The sequence below is a fragment of the Oncorhynchus mykiss genome, chromosome 13, assembly GCF_057628025.1.
Source record: "Oncorhynchus mykiss isolate SJ-2025 chromosome 13, ASM5762802v1, whole genome shotgun sequence".
In the NCBI taxonomy this organism is placed as follows: domain Eukaryota; kingdom Metazoa; phylum Chordata; class Actinopteri; order Salmoniformes; family Salmonidae; genus Oncorhynchus; species Oncorhynchus mykiss.
The window spans coordinates 50,547,981-50,567,226 of record NC_143034.1 but is presented as its reverse complement, the minus strand read 5'-3'; the positions used below and the strand labels follow the sequence as shown (position 1 = coordinate 50,567,226).

Here is a 19,246-nt window from a genome sequence, read left to right as displayed (position 1 = left end):
AATAAGCATGGTGTTTATTGATGTGTGGTGTTGGACTTTAGAGAGGGACTGAGCTAGTCTGGACTCTAGTGGTCTGAGGAGAGGTCAGGACTTGGTCTGATCTGTTTTAGTCTCTAGCAGTGCAGAGTGCAGTACAGTCCTAGGAGGACTGTTGGTACACAGCACATGGCTCTGGAAGTATTTCTCACAGTGCTCAGACTAACCACTGCACTCTTAGTAACTATATGCTAAAACCTGCCAGGAATGTAGTTCTGACTCAGGGGAGCTAAACCTTGTGCTAGGGCATGGTGTGCAGGAGGTATCTGCGTGTTTCTGGGCCTCGTTATTCCACCCTTCACTACCAGGCCCCGTTCTGTAGGACATCTAGATATGACTCTCCCTCATGTGTTTTTGCCATTCTTCATGGCTTTACAAGAGATTATCACTGTCATGCCCTCAAGGACTGGATTACTTTTTTCTTTTCTTTTACCTTTATTTAACTAGACAAGTCAGTTAAGAACAAATTCTTATTTACAATGACGGCCTAGGAACAGTGGGTTAACTGCCTTGTTCAGGGGCAGAACGACAGATTTTTACCTTGTCAGCTTAGCAACCTTTCAGTTACTGGCCCAACGCTCTAACCACTAGTGTACCTGCCTATTGTCATGCAAACCTTACGGAGTGTTATCGAATTTTGCTGAACGTTTACTTGTGTTTTATAAATGGGTCAACAAGGATGTAACAGGTTGCTTGTTTTCACCACTCTATTTCATCTAAGGCGAGGCTGCAGCATTTCAAACCGTTTCATATTTAGCCAGGGTCCTAAATGAAAAGCATTAGTGAATCAAACGGGGGATTGGGAAATTGGATGGGATATCCCCTCTTTCAGTCCCGTTGTGGTTAGAGACGTGTCTTCTCTCGGCTCCCCTTGAGAAGGGAAGCAGGGTTGTGCTCGGCTCATCCACATTCTGGTTTTAAATATGAAGAGCTGGAACTGTCTTCTTTACTGCTGACCCCCATACAGAGGGCCTGTTGTGGCCTGGGCCAATGATGCTGTCAATTCTGTTCATTCACCAACTATGACGAGCTCTTCATAAGGCTTATTCTGAAGAGCAGCATGTCTAAGCCAAACCCTCCAGACATGGGTTTCTGGGCTTTTGGCATGACGCTTCGCACTGTATAAATGCTCACAACAGGGTCCCCATTGTTAGCTTACCATGGTCTGTGACGACAAAGAATATAGGGATATCCTTGTAAAAACATGTTCCTTTGAAAATGGGGAAAACATTTACAAAAGTATCCTCAATATTCCACAAAGTGTTGACAGGTCGTATATAAGACTGCTTTTTTCCTGCTTTGTGGAATCGTAGTCTTTTCACAAATAGGGAGACCTTCTCTTTCAAGGTGACGAGACCAACATGATCAAACACATGGAGACCACAATTAGAGGACCACGCCATGATCGATCGTCAGACCTTAAATTGGAGTTGAGTAGTCGGCAAGGTATCTGGGTATGAACAAGTAGCACTGGGCCCAGACATTTCTGACTTGTGAGCCTCCATGGGCTCTCACCTCCCAAAGCCTATAGGTGAGATGGCCCCCATGGCCCCCAGCCGTAGCATGGTCAGGCTGCTGCTTGAAGGCGCGTTGGAGAGATGACATTGCAACAATGCGGGAATGAGATTAGAGTGATGGCTGATGAGAGACATGACCTCCCCTGTTCTACAGTCTACCTGGGATCGTACTCGTTGAACTGGCCAGGAGTGTCGAGCTGTGACTCACTCCCACTCTTTGATTTATTGCTGTGAAGTTCAAAGCTTGGATGGATGCGTCCTCTGGCTGTGTTGTGTGAGCCAAGGCTCTAACCTGCTAACGGAAAGACATTTATGGCTTTACATTGCCTTTGGAAAGTATTCAGACAACTTGACTTTTTCCACATTTTGTTACGTCACAGCCTTATTCTAAAATTGATGAAATCAACAACAAACAATCTCAGCAATCTACAAACAATAAGACACACACCTGTCTATATAAGGTCCCACAGTTGACAGTGTATGTCAGAGCAAAAACCAACCCCTGAGGTGGAAGGAATTGTCTGTAGAGCTCCGAGACACGGTTGTATCGAGGCACAGATCTGGGGAAGGGTATCGCAAATTCGATACCCAGTTACTCAGGGGTCTTCAAACTTTTCTTGTTCAGGGACTGCCGCCCAGGCAAACTGGCGACCCAAGGACACTTATCATGCAAAAAATAATAATTTATCAGGTGAATGATAATAGCAAGGAGAAAGCAAGGAGAAATTGACATATAAAATGAATAGGTAGATAGAAGCTATTTAGCTGTTTAAAGAAAGGTTAGCCATTTGTTGGCAAAAATGAATGACCAAGTCAAGAAAGTTTATCAGCAGCCAGTGGTACTTGCCGTAACTGGTACTTGCGGGTGCTTTTTAAAAATACAATAAATGTTTATTTGACCACTTCTAGAAAATATATCTACTGTATATTTCCGTGGACCACCTGCAGTAACTCTGCGGACCCCTAGGGGGCCACGGGCCCCAGGTTGAATACCCTGCAGTAACAGACAGAAAGTTTGTAACATCTTGCAGCATGACAAGTAACACAGAGCAGTAGTGGTGAAAGGAAGTCCTATGAGTGGGGTGGGGTGGGGTGGGGTGGGGTGGGGGGAGGGGGCGGGGGGGAGAAAGAGGGAGGGTGAGGGGGAGAAATTGAATGAGGGACAGAGAGTGAAGAGAGGAGAGGATACTCAAAAAAAAACTAAGCAAGCGAAACTGCAGAACGAATGTGCACTGTTCGAGCGCCGCACTGGTTTCTTTCCCCCCACTACGCGTGGATGCGGAGCTCCTTTCTCATCTAGTTTTGTATCATACAGTTCTGTGGCGGAGGCAAGGGGGTCTCTGCTCTGAAAGATGGACCGTTTAAAGAGGACGGCGGCGTGCAGGAGAATACCGCTATTTCTTATAATAATGTTCCACGCAACTACGGCACAAGCTGGTAAAGTATATGTTGGAATACACCTGCTAATAAATAAAGTGATAATTTCATTGTATGGATTGACAAGGGAGGTGGACCCTTTTATTCATTTTCTTTGTTGATAATAGGCTACAAAAGTTCATGTTCGGTTGTCTTGCTACCCCATTTCTTTATACAAAGTTGTGGACACTTCAACAGAAACCAAACAAAACTTTATAAGGTGTGCATTTGGCCGCAACTTCGCCCTCGGTAATATTTTGTGAGCCGCATAATAATGTAATTGTAAAAGGCTCCGTCTGATCTCATTTAATATTTGGCGATGCTGGATTGAATTTGTCCCCTGGGTTGCGCTGGCTCGGGATTAATCTCGAAAGCAGTATTTAATGCTTTGTTAAACCACTAAAAATGATAACCAAATGTAACTCTTCCCCTCGCTGTATTTTGGCATTTGAAAGTAATTTTTTTATGTAAAAACAAAAAATCTATAAACCAAAAAGTCTAAGTTTTATAAATCAAGCATGATTCATAATGTATAGCCTATTCTGTGCGTCACTGCGCATTTGCGGTGTGTGTGATGGATGGTTACCTCAGTTTGTCAAATTTCTCTCATTGCAAGTTAATCATAATACTTTAGCATCGTTTGGTTTTGCATATTAATGTGTCCTCGAACCCATGTCCATTATTGTATGCTTCATCCATTAGGATGTTGGGCCCAGTTTTCTCTGTGAGTGAGGAAGGAAGCGATTACCCCTGGAACACTCTGATGCCATGTTTGAGTTTGCTCGTGACCAGTGTCGGTTTACTGTGAAACGGTTTAATGTTGGTTTGAGAAGGAGGTGAATGGCAGAACACTGACCGACCTGAGTAGATTAAAATTCTTGTCATGGAGCTGTTTAAAAGGTGCTCAAATAGGCTTCACGAAAATGAGCTTAGAATGACTATTCATCATAAAAAAAACTATTTTAGAGCCATTTGCTAAACATTTATTAATTTACAACACATTTTGTTTTCTTTATCACACTGTTGTTCTTTTGTAGTTGGTATGGTAATATGGAGATGGAGCATTTCAGTTTCCCTATGAACCTTTATGTATACCTTTATTCCTTTGATATTCTAGATCCAGCTCATTAAAATAACACATTTTAATAGGATTAGATACTATTGGATTTGACCAGCTGCAAAATTAGTGTATGCACACCCTGATTGGAAGGAGCTGCATTCTGTTGCTTTTAGTTCTGGAGCAATTACAACATGCCTCCATGTTCTACCTACATAAACAAAGATATGGTGAGTCCTGTCTATGTTTGTGGGCTGGTCACAAGCTTATGGGCATGCTCAGCTGCTGCTGCTGGTATGAAGCCATTATACAGTGCCTTCGGAAAGTATTCAGTCCCCTTGACTTTCTCCACATTTTGTTACGTTACAGCCTTATTCTAAATTGGATTAAATAAATACAAATCCTCAACAATCTACACACAATACCCCATAATGACAAACCGAAAACAGGTTTTTTGAAATGTTTGCTAATTTATTTCGAAAACAGAAATACCTTATTTACATGTTATTCAGACCCTTTGCTATGAGACTCGAAATTGAGCTCAGGTGCATCCTGTTTCCATTGATCATCCTTGAGATGTTTCTGCAACTTGATTGGAGTCCACCTGTGGTAAATTCAATTGATTGGACATGATTTGGAAAGGCACACACCTGTGTATACAAGGTCCCACAGTTGACAGTGCATGTCAGAGCAAAAACCAAGCCATGAGGTCAAAGGAATTGTCCGTAGAGCTCTGAGATCTGGGGAAGGGTACCAAAACATTTTTGCAGCTTTGAAGGTCCCCAAGAACATAGTGGCCTCCATAATTCGTAAATGGAAGAAGTTTGGAACCACCAAGACTCTTCCTAAAGCTGGCCGCCCGGCCAAACTGAGCAATCAGGGGAGAAGGGCCTTGGTCAGGGAGGTAACCAAGAATCTGATGGTCACTCTGACAGAGCTCTAGAGTTCCTCTGTGGAGATGGGAGAACCTTCCAGAAGGACAACCATCTCTTCAGCACTCCACAAATCAGGCCACTCCTCAGTAAAAGGCACATGACAGCCCACTTGGAGCTTGCCAAAAGTTATCTAAAGACTCTCAGACCATGAGAAACAAGATTCTCTGGTCTGATGAAACCAAGATTGAACTATTTGGCCTGAATGCCAAGCATTACATCTGGAGGAAACATGGTGGTGGCAGCATCATGCTGTGGGGATGTTTTTCAGCCGCTGGGACTGTGAGACTAGTCAAGATCGAGGCAAAAATGAACGGAGCAAAGTACAGAGAGATTCTTGATGAAAACCTTCTCCAGAGCGCTCAAGACCTCAGACTGGGGCGAAGGTTCACCTTTCAACAGGACAACGACCCTAATCACACAGCCAAGACAACGCAGGAGTGGCTTCGGGACAAGTCTCTGAATGTCCTTGAGTGGCCCAGCCAGAGCCCGGATTTAAACCTGATCGAACATCTCTGGAGAGACCTGATAATAGCTGTGCATCAAAGCTCCCCATCCAACCTTACAGACCTTGAGAGGATCTGCTGAGAAGAATGGGAGAAACTCCCCAAATACAGGTGTGCCAAGCTTGTAGTGTCATACCCAAGAAGACTTGAGGCTGTAATCGCTGCTAAAGGTGCTTCAACAAAGTACTGAGTAAAGGGTCTGAATACTTATGTAAATTTTATATTTCAGTTTTTAATTTTTAATACATTTGCCAACATTTCTGAAAACGTGTTTTTGCTTCGTCATTATGAGGTATTGTGTGTAGATTGATGAGGGAAAAAAAAACAATTTAATCCATTTTAGAACAAGGCTGTAACGTAACAAAATGTGGAAAAAGGTCAAGGGGTCTGAATACTTTCCGAGGGCAATGTATAATACCACAAATAAAACTTCAGATGACAGTTTGAACTGAGAGTCTGACCTCAACTAGACGTCTGCCACACGTGGGCTATTAGGCCTGCTATGAGCAGCAATAAAGCTACGCCCTCTGGTAGTGTTTTGAGTGTCTTAGAACAGCAGCATTTGACTGTGTCCTTGCAGGTGCTCCATTATAGAGGCTAGACTTTACCGCCAAATGCTTACTTATTTGAGACTCCGTTGTTCGTGTTGGTGGGGTTGGGTTGTCTGTAATGAGGGGTGATATTGTGAGTCAGAGAATAATATGATGGCTTGAATGTGTTGGAACTGTGGGGAATTGTATGGTGTTTCCCTGCTGATATGACAGTACAGGAGAAGTGATGGTGTCTGATAATGTGTGGACTGGGCCAGTATGAGTGGGAGAATGTTTTCACATGTGCTCTGTGTGTGCACTGCATGTGCCCGGGAGAGCATCAAGACTGTTCTTTGTAGTCATGTTTGACGACAGGAAGAGAGACATTCTTGCACACGTCCACAGTTTGTGACTCCTCTGTTCCTCGGCCCCTTCACATTTTTTCCATCTCTCCTTTCTTTTCTCTTCTTTTTCTTTTTCTGTTAAAATATACAGGAAAGAGGGGGTTTGTTTAGATTTAATGTGCTGCATCTCCTCCTCATCTACATTCTCCTCCCTTCCTGTGTCCCCTCCCTGTGTCCCCCACCCTGCCTCCCCCACCTTCCCCGTGCCGCCAGTATGACAGAGGGGAATTCACGCGTGCAGTCCCCTCTCTGAATCTCATTTGATCCTGCCGCCTTGCTGATCCTGCACCAGACTCCCAGAGGAGAGGACAAGTAATGTTCCTCTTTGATCACGCTACAAATGAGCCTGGGAAAATAGAAACCAATGAAAAAAGAGGACCGTTTTAGAAAGAAACTAAAAAGAGGAGAGGAAAGTTTGATGCCTGTTAGTGCTATCAGCATCCGCTGTCACAGAAATCGTGTTCCTAATGGAAAGATTTGAAACATGAAAAGATGCTGACGTGCTTGTTATTATCTCCACCTGAAACAAAGACATGTCTCCCCTGGTCTGTTGGTTAGGATCTTGGCTGCCATTTTGCCTTTTTTCTACAAAACTGTTAGGAATAGGAATCCCCTGACATCCAATATGTGTAAATAATATCAAACATCTCCGTCACAAATCTATACTAAGCAATAAACATCTGGCTCCCAGAAACAGAACAAGAAGAAGCACCCCCAGCCCAGTCAGTGTCCATTAGAGTAAGCACTGACACCAGGTAGTAAACTTTAACAGGGTATAGTGCAACGTGAACCACAGTAAATCAGCTTTACAATAGCAAGAAATGCATCAAGTTATCGTCAACAACTGAGTGGAGTGAACAAAGAGAAACTGCCTGTACAAACAGTGGAGGCTGCTGATTGGAGGACGGCTCATAGTAAAGGTTGGAACGGAGTAAATGGAATGGCATCAAACACATTGAAACCATGTGTTTGATGTATTTGGTACTATTCCACCTACTCCGCTCCAGCCATTACCACGCGCCCATCGTCCCCAATTAAGTTGCCACCAACCTCCTGTGCTGTTCAAGTACAAATGTGCAATGCATGTAGCATGTTTGTGAAGGGAGGCAGTGGCATTGTTTTGGTTGCCGGAGCTCTGGTATTGCACACCATGATAACTCAATGTTATGATATTTGAGAAAAAGATTGATTGTAAGAACTGACTGGAATTTGTTGTATTTGTTCATGTGTGGTGTGTGTGTGTGTGTGTGTGTGTGTGTGTGTGTGTGTGTGTGTGTGTGTGTGTGTGTGTGTGTGTGTGTGTGTGCGTGCAGGCAAGTGTTTCTGTGTGTGTGTGTGTGTGTGAGTGCGTGCGTGCGTGCGTGCAAGGGTCTGTGTGTGTGTGTGTCCGTGTGTGTGTGGTGTGTATGTGTGTGTGTGTCGCTATGTGTGTGTGGTGTGTGTATAGTGGACAGAGAGAGTGCGAACCCCAGGGCAGGTGTTTCCTCTATGGGGCCAGCGGCAGTAGGCCTCATCTCATGCAGTGAGTAAACATCAGCAGAACAAACTGTGGAGCTAGAATGTCAGGGTGACGTGCGAGGAAGGGAGATGTGGAACCAAACTCAAATCTGTCCAGACAACACACACTCTCCACTCACACACTCCTCCGCGCACATACTGACCCTTAGCCTTGCCACTGAGATTAGCTTCTGACCCACATTCACTACTCACAGAGTAATCACTGTTACAAATATGCAAAGAGGTGGCAATGTAGAGACAAAACCGGCCTGAATGAGACTGTTATTATGAGTGAGCTTGTACTCTACAGAACAGTATGGACTGATAGCACATCAGTGAAAGAACCCACATGCTCAGATCCGTCAGGCTCACACATGTTCTGCCCGTGTTCCTGAGCTGTTGGCGCGTGGAGGAGTGTGTGTATTGTGTGTGTGTGTTGGAGCATGTAGGAGAGAGGAGAGCTAGGGTTCAGCAGCATAGCAGCAGCAGGCGGAGGATTCCACATCGGTCTCCCACACAACCAAAGGTTTGAATGACTCCCAAGCTCCCCAGTGCTAACTCAAAGCAGACCCAGTGCTAGCTCCTGTCCCACAGCCCAATCAACAGGAAGAATTCTTCCAACACAACACATTCCTCTGTCTCTCCATGTAAACCTTTTAACAAGCCCCGTCCGCTTGATAGTGGACATATCGGATTCTCCGTTCCTCCGTTCCTCTAGCCTACCTCTCCTTCTCTGTTTGAAAATGAGTGAAGAGTGGCTTTCACAGACAGGCCGATGATAGACAGACAAACGGACAGACAAGGACGGCGCAGCAGATTGAGTAGTCGACACAGACTGAGAGGCAGAAAACAAACCACAATATTTAATGACCTGATTTTACAGCGTGGGTTGTGTGCTATTATGTTTTTGGACTGTGAGTGTGAGTGGGACTATGAGTGTGAGTAGACCTATGAGTGTGAGTAGGACTATGAGTGTGAGTAGGCCTGTGTGTGTGAGTAGGCATATGAGTGTGAGTAGGACTATGAGTGTGAGTAGGCCTGTGTGTGTGAGTAGGCATATGAGTGTGAGTAGGCCTATGTGTGAGTAGACCTATGAGTGTGAGTAGGACTATGAGTGTGAGTAGGCCTGTGTGTGTGAGTAGACCTATGAGTGTGAGTAGGACTATGAGTGTGAGTAGGCCTGTGTGTGTGAGTAGGCATATGAGTGTGAGTAGGCCTGTGTGTGAGTAGGCATGTGTGTGTGAGTAGGACTATATGTGTGAGTAGGCCTGTGTGTGTGAGTAGGCCTGTGTGTGTGAGTAGGCCTATGTGTGTGAGTGGGACTATGAGTGTGAGTAGGCCTGTGTGTGTGAGTAGGACAATGAGTGTGAGTAGGCCTGTGAGTGTGAGTAGGCCTATGAGTGTGAGTAGGCCTGTGTGTGTGAGTAGGCCTGTGTGTGTGAGTAGGCATGTGTGTGTGAGTAGGACTATATGTGTGAGTAGGCCTGTGTGTGTGAGTAGGACTATGAGTGTGAGTAGGCCTGTGTGTGTGAGTAGTCCTATGAGTGCTTATTCAAAATATAATTAGAATGTGGTTTAATGTTGATGCATGTGGACATGAGTGTGTGTGGTAGTGTGGGAGGATGTTTCTGGCGTGCCCCTGTTCTTTTGTTCCCACTCCCCTTGCTTCTCCTCGCCTCAGAACCTCTGCTGTCCACACCATAGTGACCCATGACCTATAGAGGTCAGAGTTCAGTCTTAGTGTCATTTGATTTAATTCTATCCCCTCTTGGAGGTTCTGAGTGATGCTGTCTGTGCTGTTCTAGACACTTTCTCCTGACCCTCGTTTCTTCACTTTTGCTGCCCATTATTCTGTATTCACTTATTACCAATCACCAACTGTTATGGAGAAACATCACTGAGGACTTTTAATGCAACTTGGCATGTTAAAAGGATGAAGCAAAGGATTATGTAGGATTATGAAGGCCTGTGTCCATATACAAAGGCTTGACTTTCATATTGCTGACGTGGCGATCTTTAAATGTCCGGTAACACCTGGGTAATATGCAGATAAAGGCAGAGCGATCTGCATATACCTCAAAATATCACACAGAATACCAAATCAAATCTGGATTTAAATGTGTTTTCTGTCAAATAGTTGGTGCAATTGAATCAGTGGAAAAGACCCTGGCCTGTCCATCTGGCACTCCAGGCAGGCACAATCAAACTCTCAAAGTAGTTGAAAGAAAACAAACAAACTCTAATACATATCCCAAAATATCCCAGGTTACACCCAATGCAACTGGAACGGTTTCCTCAGCACAGGAAACCGTTGGGAAATATTCTCATCCAAGTTTGTTTCTGCACTGTAAAAAAAAAAGAAGATGTTGAGTTTGCATTTGAAGTTGATTCAACATACAATTGTATGTCAACCAGCTGCAACAAGATTGTGAGTTTGCTCGACATGAGCTGAACCAACACACATTCTGAAGTTGAATTGTAGGTTCACACAAATTAGACTTTGAAGTTACTGTAAGTGAACATACAGTTCAACTTGAGAATTTATTCTACCTTATTTGCATATTTCCCAGTGTGCCTTACCTTTCGGTGAATTGTAATTACCACCAATGACTGTATCTGTTCGCGATCGAGACATGGTTGTTGTATTCAATAGCTTTCAGTCCTGAAGCCTTCACCAAGTGTCTAAGTGAATATGTTATTTTAAAAATGAAGCTCTAGATTATATACACTACATGACCACGACATGGAATGAGATGCTCGTCAAACATTTCATTCCAAAATCTTGGGCATTAATATGGAGTTGGTCCCTGCTTTGCTGCTATAATAGCCTCCACTCTTCTGGGAAAGAATTCAACTAGATGTTGGAACATTGCTGCGGGGCGCTCACAGTCGGCATTCCAAGTCATCCCGAAGGTGTTTGATGGGGTTGAGGTCAGGGCCCTGTGCAGGCCAGTCAAGTTCTTCCACACCGATCTAGAAAAACCTTTTCTCTATGTACCTTGCTTTGTGCACGAGGGTATTGTCATGCTGAAACAGGAAAGGGCCTTCCCCAAACGGTTGCCACAAAGTTGGAAGCACAGAATCGTCTAGAATGTCATTGTATGCTGTAGCGTTAAGATTTCCCTTCACTGGAACTAAGGGGCCTAGCCCAAACCATGAAAACAGTCCCAGACCATTATTCCTCCTCCACCAAACTTAACAGTTGGCATTATGCATTCAGGCAGGTAGTGTTCTCCTGGCAACTGCCAGATTTGTCCGTCGGACTGCCAGATGGTGAAGCTTGACTCATCACTCAAGAGAATGCTTTTCCACTGCTCCAGAGTCCAATGGCGGTGAGCTTTATACTACTCCAGCCGACGCTTGGCATTGTGCATGGTGATCTTAGGCTTGTGTGCGGCTGCTCGGCCATGGAAACACATTTCATAAATCTCCCGACAAACAGTTCTTGTGCTGATGTTGCTTCCAGAGGTAGTGAGTGTTGCAAGGGAGGACAGATGATTTTCACACTCTCGGGGGTCCTGTTTTGTGAGCTTGTGTGACCTACTACTTCACGGCTGTGACATTGTTGCTCTAGACGTTTCCACTTCACAATAACAGCACTTACAGTTGACCGGGGCAGCTCTAGCAGGGCAGACATTTGATGAACTGACTTGTTGGAAAGGTGGCATCCTATGATGGTGCCATGTTGAAAGTCATTGAGGTCTTCAGTAAGGCCATTCTACTGCCAATGTCTATGGAGATTGCATGGCCGTGTGCTCGATTTTATACACTTGTCAACAACAGGTGTGGCTGAAATAGCCAAATCCACTATTTGAAGGTGTGTCCACATACCTTTGCATATATAGTGTATATCTTAAGGCCTTTCTTTGAGGGCCTAGTTACACCCAGGGGTGAAAGTAAGCTGGTACGGGGTCTGGTACGGCGTACCGGATAAATAAATATTGGGGGTACGCCGTACCGGTAGGACGTGAACCTATCACAATAATTAACACAGAATGCCAAGAAAATATATAGACCATTACACCATTATTTAACATTACCACATGTCAGCCACATGGAAAATGAGAGAATTGACTTGAATCCCGGGGGTACAAGCTCCAAATTGTTTTGTGGAGGAGATGGGTGACCTTTACCGCGATGCGCGTGGACAGCAGTGGATGCAATTCAGGCTACAAGTTTAGGCCTAATGACAATCTCAGAATGTCATTACAATACACATGTAGGTGTTTTGTAACAGATGTCTCAGTAGCGATAAGTGCAATAAGTCCAATGTCTCAGTGCAATAAGTCCAATTACTAACAGATTAGATTTGTTTAGAAAAATGTATGTTATTTATGTTTGTGTAGCATAAGATGAATCAACAAATCAATGTACATGCAAAAACAGGTATTGAAACAAACAATTCTGAAAATCAACCCACAAATATGATAATAATGGTTGTGGTTTGGAACAAACATGAATAAGTAATTTTACTCAAAAAGCTTGTTTAAATTCAGCTCACTTCGAGCAGAATTTGTTGAGTAGACAAACTTTGACACATGAGCTCAAATCCTTGGCCTTTTGAAGTCCCCTCAACTCACAGAATAACGCTGATAACACAATTGGTTAAATGGGCTTTTAAACAGTACGGCCCTGATGCTCAGATGGAGAAATCCCCCGTTCATAGGCGTGATTGTGTTTGAACAATGTCAGTAATTGTTGCCTTTTTTTTCAAGGAGTGGAAGTGGTGTGTGACTCATATCAGAGGGAAAGGACTGTCTTCAGAGAAGAGGTTGAATAGAGACCACTCTGATTACATGTATGTTCATGCATGATGCATGGTAGAGGTTGTGGTGCGCAGTTGTATGCAGAGAAAGAGAGGGAGGTTAAGTAGCACACTATGAAGCTGCTGAGAGTGCCTTCAGAAAAGCCATCGAGGACAGAGAAGAAATGATGCCAATGTGTGATAGATATGTGGAGATAGTGGCCAATCTTCCTGCCTGCAGGACGTATGTGAAGGGTGTTCAGTACATGTAGCATCACGCTATCACACTATTGTTGTGTAACATTAGCAGTGGACAGAGGGAGCTCTGTGAGCGAGGCTGTGTTAAGTGAGGCCTACCGAGGCCTGTTCTGTCTGTCAGCCAGGGCCGAGGAGAGGAGGACTAGAGAGAACAGTACTAACTGCCGTAGGGGAGACATGTTGTTCTCAGACACACACTGGCTGAGTGATTCATGGTCTTTGAGAGGAGGGGAACAGCAGGGAGGACCAGAAAAGGAGACATACAGATGGGAGGAAGAAGACCCAAATGTCACACGTGGGATGTGTGCTGTACACTCAGTGCCATGCTCGCTAGATGAATGCTGGAATTTGGTGAGAGAAATATGTATGGAAAATATGTACAGCATGGGTGAACTCTGACCTTATGTGGACCTGGAAAACATCTTGTTCTAACAAAGCACTCCTTTATCTCTATTTCTGCATGGCCACAACCACACATACAGTAGAATTAACGTCACTCCAGTGTAATGTAGGCAGATGTGGTATATATATCACTGACTCAGTCCAAGCTAGGGAGATCAAACACACTCTACATACACGTAATGACTCCAACAGGTGAAGTGAGGTAAGGATTATTAGGAGGTCTAATGAGATTCAGACAGGTGATGCTGGCGGAGGAAGCATCGCTGCAGGGTAGACAGGTAGATTTGAATAGAGATGTTTTGGCATATGACAGACAGAGCCAGTCCTGAGGAGTCAATCACTGTTGATGTTGGGGCGACTCCAGACCTCACATGGCCTCCTGCCAACTGCTCTGCTCGCCCAGGGATGCTTTACGACGCCAGGGGAGAGGAGACGAGGAGAAGGAACATTCCCCAGGCCTGTGTAAATGCCCCCATGGTGAAAATGTTCCTGCTGTACTGTGGGAACAATGGGGGCTCTGGGACAGTAGGGTAGGAGGCAGGGAGGGGTAGGGTGGGAGGGTGAGAGGTTAGCACTCAGCCGTCCATCTGTGTCACACTGCTGTGTTTGATTAGCCTCTGTCTGTTTGTGGTCGTTGGGATGTTATAACCCTTTTATCCCCTCACTGATGAATTCCTTCCTTCTTGTTCCCAGAATGCTAGAGATAATCTGGTCTCTGTCAGATATCGGATTCCATCTCTTGCATTTGTATTGATTGCTGTCCAAAATAGTTGAATGTTTTATATTCATTTGAATATTTCTTGAGTCTTCTTTGGCTGTAGTTTGGCCGGTGCAGGCCATCATTGTAAATAAGAATTTGTTCTTAACTATATAAAATATAGTATTGTTTTTTGTGAAACAAAGTTCTGTGGAGTGTCTTTGTGTGTGTGTGTGTGTGTGTGTGTGTGTGTGTCTGGCATGTCATTGTGAAGATTGTTTCTTTCAGAAGAGGAATTTCTCCTGCTTTTCTCATTGTTTTCCCAAATGGCATTGCAAATTTGGACTACTGTCTGAGGTCAAAGGTCAGATAGAAGACTCTCTGTACTTTAGTCATGTGGATGTTATGTTTGGTTATGTATGCTGTGTTATGTTATATATTAGTTATACTTTACATAATATTTATATGCCAAACAACTCCATGCACAGGGACTGCATGTAACAATTTCCAGTGAAAAATACCCATTTAGTGGAAGAACTGTACAGATCTATTTTAATGCGACCACGTTTTCCAAAATATCTGCTCCAAATGAAGATTCAAAGATGTCTGCAGAAAGAATGGGATGTCAGCTATGACATGACACCCTGAGTTTGAAAACAACTATTTTGGTTATTGAATTACAGTAAGTGAAGTGGATTCAAACCCATTAATGAATTACATCATGGGTCTCTGATCTATACTACACAGAAATGCAGAATCATGAATATGAATGTCATTCTCCTTACATTCTCCTGGACATCACAGCGCAGAGTACAGTAGAGTAGAGTTCAGTACAGTGCAGTAGAGTAGAGTAGAGTAGAGTTCAGTACAGTGCAGTAGAGTAGAGTAGAGTAGAGTAGAGTAGAGTAGAGTTCAGTACAGTGCAGTAGAGTAGAGTAGAGTAGAGTAGAGTAGAGTAGAGTAGAGTAGAGTTCAGTACAGTGCAGTGCAGTAGGGTACAGTAGAGTATAGTTCAGTATAGTAGCGTACAGTACAATATACTGTACTCTACTGTACTATACTTTTCTTTACTGTACTGTATTGTATTGTATTGTACTGTACTCTACGGTGCTCTACTCACTGTACTGTACTGTACTGTAATGTACTGTACTGTGCTATCTTAATGATATGTGGGTTTTTGGTAATGGAATTACAAGACAAAAGGCCATATTTCTTAAACGTAGAGAATACAAAACAATTTCTCCAAAACTAAATATTGATAATAGTTGGCAGTGGTCTTTAGGTCAACATGATTGAATTTGAATGTATCTCTAATACATTTTAATACTTTTTTCCCTAGATGTTTCTGAAGACATCTTTTACATCTGTTTGACAAGAAATTAAAGTCTTTACTTATGCCTCCTTTTTAGGATGAAAATGATTTAAAAAATATGCTTCCATTTCCCCATAATATAGAATATTAGCTTTCATTTGACACCCAATTTGATATGCTCCTATGAACTTCATGTTGGTGCTCATGGGTCCTTTTACATGGAAATGCTCAGTTTGGACAAGAGTCTTGAGGATTGGATAGTTTGGACAAGACTGAGTGATTGAGTTATTGTTGTTTTGAGTCCAGTTGTCAGGTGTTTTGAGTCTGTCTGTAACACAGCACTCCAAAGGCCTGTCATAATTAGAGCCATGCTGCAGATTAAAATCCTGTTCTGGCTGTTCCAAACATCATTGCCTTATGACCTGTGTGTGTGTGTGTGTGTGTGTGTGTGTGTGTGTGTGTGTGTGTGTGTGTGTGTGTGTGTGTGTGTGTGTGTGTGCGCGCACACGTATGTATTGGACCGGCTTGACCTGATAAATTATTCACTGACATTTGCTTCTTGGTTCACGGCAGGGCAATTAGGCTGGATTTGAAAAGACATCATAAATGTCTGTGTGTGGGCGAGGGCAGGCGAGGACTGTGGGAATGAGCATCAGCATGAGTAAGGCTGTAAGGCTGCCGCTGTGTGCGTACGCTCAGACAGTTGTGTTTGTTGGGAGCTAGCAGCAACTCCTGTAATTAAATCATTTATAGGGATTGTTTATGACTCTCATATCAAAGTAGAATTTAAGCTGTGTGTGTGTGTGTGTGTGTGTGTGTGGTGAATTTAAGCTAAATCAGTACCTGATGTTTTCCATTGTGTTTCAGACTCAGTCTGGCTTTAATTCACAGCTTAACCTATTTACAGTGCAGCCTGTTACCATTCTATGGGTGCTCTGTGGGTGAGATCTGAGCTGCTGTGAATAAAAGGTCGCTGCTATGCAAATAAATAATGCCATAAAAGCTAACAGGGTGTTTTTCTGCAAGCAGCGAGTGGGCACTGGTTAAACTCTCACCACATGTTTAATTAACAGCGAGAAGAAAAGTAGAAAGTGTAGCATGGAGAGAGAGAGAGAGCTACGGGGGGCAACTTCAATTTAGGATCCTCATTTTAAATGGCTGGAATGCTCAATTCTGCGTTGGCAGCCTCCCCATAAGCTGTGTGTGTGTGTGTGTGTGTGTTCGGGCTGGAAATGGCCAGGGACCTCACAAGACGATATTATCACAATACTTAGGTATTGATACAATGTATTGCGATTTTCACAACTATGTATGTATTGCGATTTTCACAACTATGTATGTATTGCGATTTTCACAACTATGTATGTATTGCGATTCAATACAGTGATTTTATTGCGATTCGATGTTCCAAACATATTGCTCTGTATATGTCTGCTGCAGAGAGACAAGCGACTGACTGCATGAGAAAAACAGTTTTGATCAGTTAGGGAAATAAAAGTGCTGAAAACATGTTGGCTCACTGTTTAAAAAGAACAAGCTATAGGATGAAAAATACTGGAGTTTTGGCACAGGTACAGCCAGATGACAAGCGCCAGCTAACGCTTCCTAGCAAAACCAAAATAAATGACTAATTGATACTTGGAGTCAAAGTATTAATATAATATCATCCATAATAATATTGCAATGTGTAACTAAATCCATTTCCCTCAATCAGTAGTCTGTCTATGTGTGATGTCCTTAAACAGTCTCCCATAGAGCAGCTGGCGGGAGCCTTATTGCAACAGCTCAGATCAGACTCATCCTAGTGACTACACATTATACACAGAAAATATCATAATGGTCAAACACAACTAACCAGCCAACTGTAAATAAACTACAGGCATGTTTTAATTATCATCGAAGGGGTGAACACACAGCAGTGTGAACTAGTACGTACTCCTACATCTTTTATTCCCATGTTACTTCTGAAAGAGTTATCTGTGTGTTTATTCCTGATAAACACATTGTAACTGGAGAAATGTGTATTGCACATGCCAGTGAAACGTTGTGAATGGGAGAGATGGTGAGAGAGGTGTCTTGCTGTGGGATGCTGGTTCTAGGCAGGTGTCAGCTGTCAGGTGTGTTCCAGTGTGTAGTGTACAGCAGGATTATACAGTAGGCGGAGTCATGGCTGGATCCCATAATAATAGCCCCGGAACAGAAGGCCACCTGCAGGACTGCTGCTTTCAGCACTGAGTGGGCCTGTCTCTGTCTCCTCTAATCCCCCCCACCACCACCACACACACACACACACACACACACGCACACGCACACGCACACGCACACACAACAACACACATACGCGCACACACACACACACACACATACGCGCACACACACACACACACACACACACACACACATACGCGCACACACACACACACACACACACACACACACACACACACACACACACACACACACACACACACACACACAGACACAAACACACACAGGTTCCCACCAGCTCCTCCGAACTGGCAGTTCTCTCTGCTGTAAAGAACACAGCCTACCAGCACTGTGTAGCCAGGAAGCCAAATATCACATCGGTGACTGTACTGTACTGGTTGAAAACAACATGCTTACTTACAGCTGCTGTGAGAATCCTAAGGTCCAAAATGATGATGATTTAGTTTTTCCCTCAAATGTCTGAATATCATTAGCGGAACTGAAACTTGGACACATAGCTTATAAAAATCTGTTCGCTTGGCTATAGTTTCAGTACAAGGTACTGTACAACACATCATATTTCTCATATGAAGTACATGTTATTGTATCACTGTGTACTGATGTGTCTCCTTCTCTCTTGTGTGCAGCTGATCCCATCGATGTGCTGCGGGTACTGGAGCTGTCGGACAACATGGAGGGGGTGTCCATGGAGGCTGGCCTCTGCACCAGCAGGAAGGACATGGAGGAGACAGACATGGCCTATAGGATAGACAAGAAGATCCAGCTCAGTGCACCCACCAAACAGCTCTTCCCAGGTAACAACAATCTGTAGAGATGTAGTTCACATCCAATGTGTCTGGGTTATGGTGTATGTGTGGTAATTGCAGTGAATCCTAAGCTTCACTGTAACACAACGGACCTGACTTTGTTCTCCCTCTTCTCCATGGGTGTAGGTCTTAGGGTGTAGTAGCACAGGCCATTATTATTATTCATTGAAGTTCAGATGTGTGATATTGTTATTTTGGGAGTGGCAGTGGGTCTTGCCAGTGTGGGAGTTCCCAAAGTGGTCTGTTGCTACCTACTGTGTTCTCCACTGTATGACTGACTGTATGACTGACTGTATGACTTAATCTATGACTGACTAAATGACTGACTGTATGACTAACTGTATGACTGACTGTATGACTGACTGTATGACTGAATGTATGAGTGAATGTATGACTGTATGACTGACTGTATGGCTGTATGACTGACTGTATGACTGACTGTATGACTGGCTGTATGATTGTATGACTGTACCGCTGGCTGTATGACTGACTGCATACAGACTCTGTCTAACTGTAAGATGAAATGTTTGACTGACTGTATGACTGTATGACTGTATGACTGTATTGCTGACTGTATGACTGTATTGCTGACTGTATGACTAACTGTGTGACTGACTGTATGACTAACTGTATGACTGACTGTATGACTGTATGACTGTATGACTGTATCACTGACTGTATGACTGACTGTATGACTGTATGACTGTATGACTAACTGTATGACTAACTGTATGACTGACTGTATTGCTGACTGTATGACTGACGTGTGACTGTATGACTAACTGTATGACTGACTGTATGACTGAATGTATGACTGTATGACTGACCTTATGACTGACTGTGTGATTGACTGTATGACTGACTGTATGACTGACTGTATGGCTGTATGACTGACTGTATGAC

At 43.6% G+C, this 19,246-nt stretch overlaps 1 protein-coding gene across 1 annotated transcript in view; it reads left to right on the top strand.

The window, feature by feature from the left end:
* Positions 1-2,597: 2,597 nt before the first annotated feature.
* Positions 2,598-19,246, top strand: part of col5a3a (collagen, type V, alpha 3a) — a 74,876-nt gene continuing 58,227 nt past the window's right edge. Inside the window, 2 exon segments of the mRNA XM_090196471.1 lie at positions 2,598-2,990; positions 18,164-18,331. Of these exon segments, the coding sequence (XP_090052597.1) occupies positions 2,906-2,990; positions 18,164-18,331 (253 nt within the window). The 5' untranslated portion in view covers positions 2,598-2,905.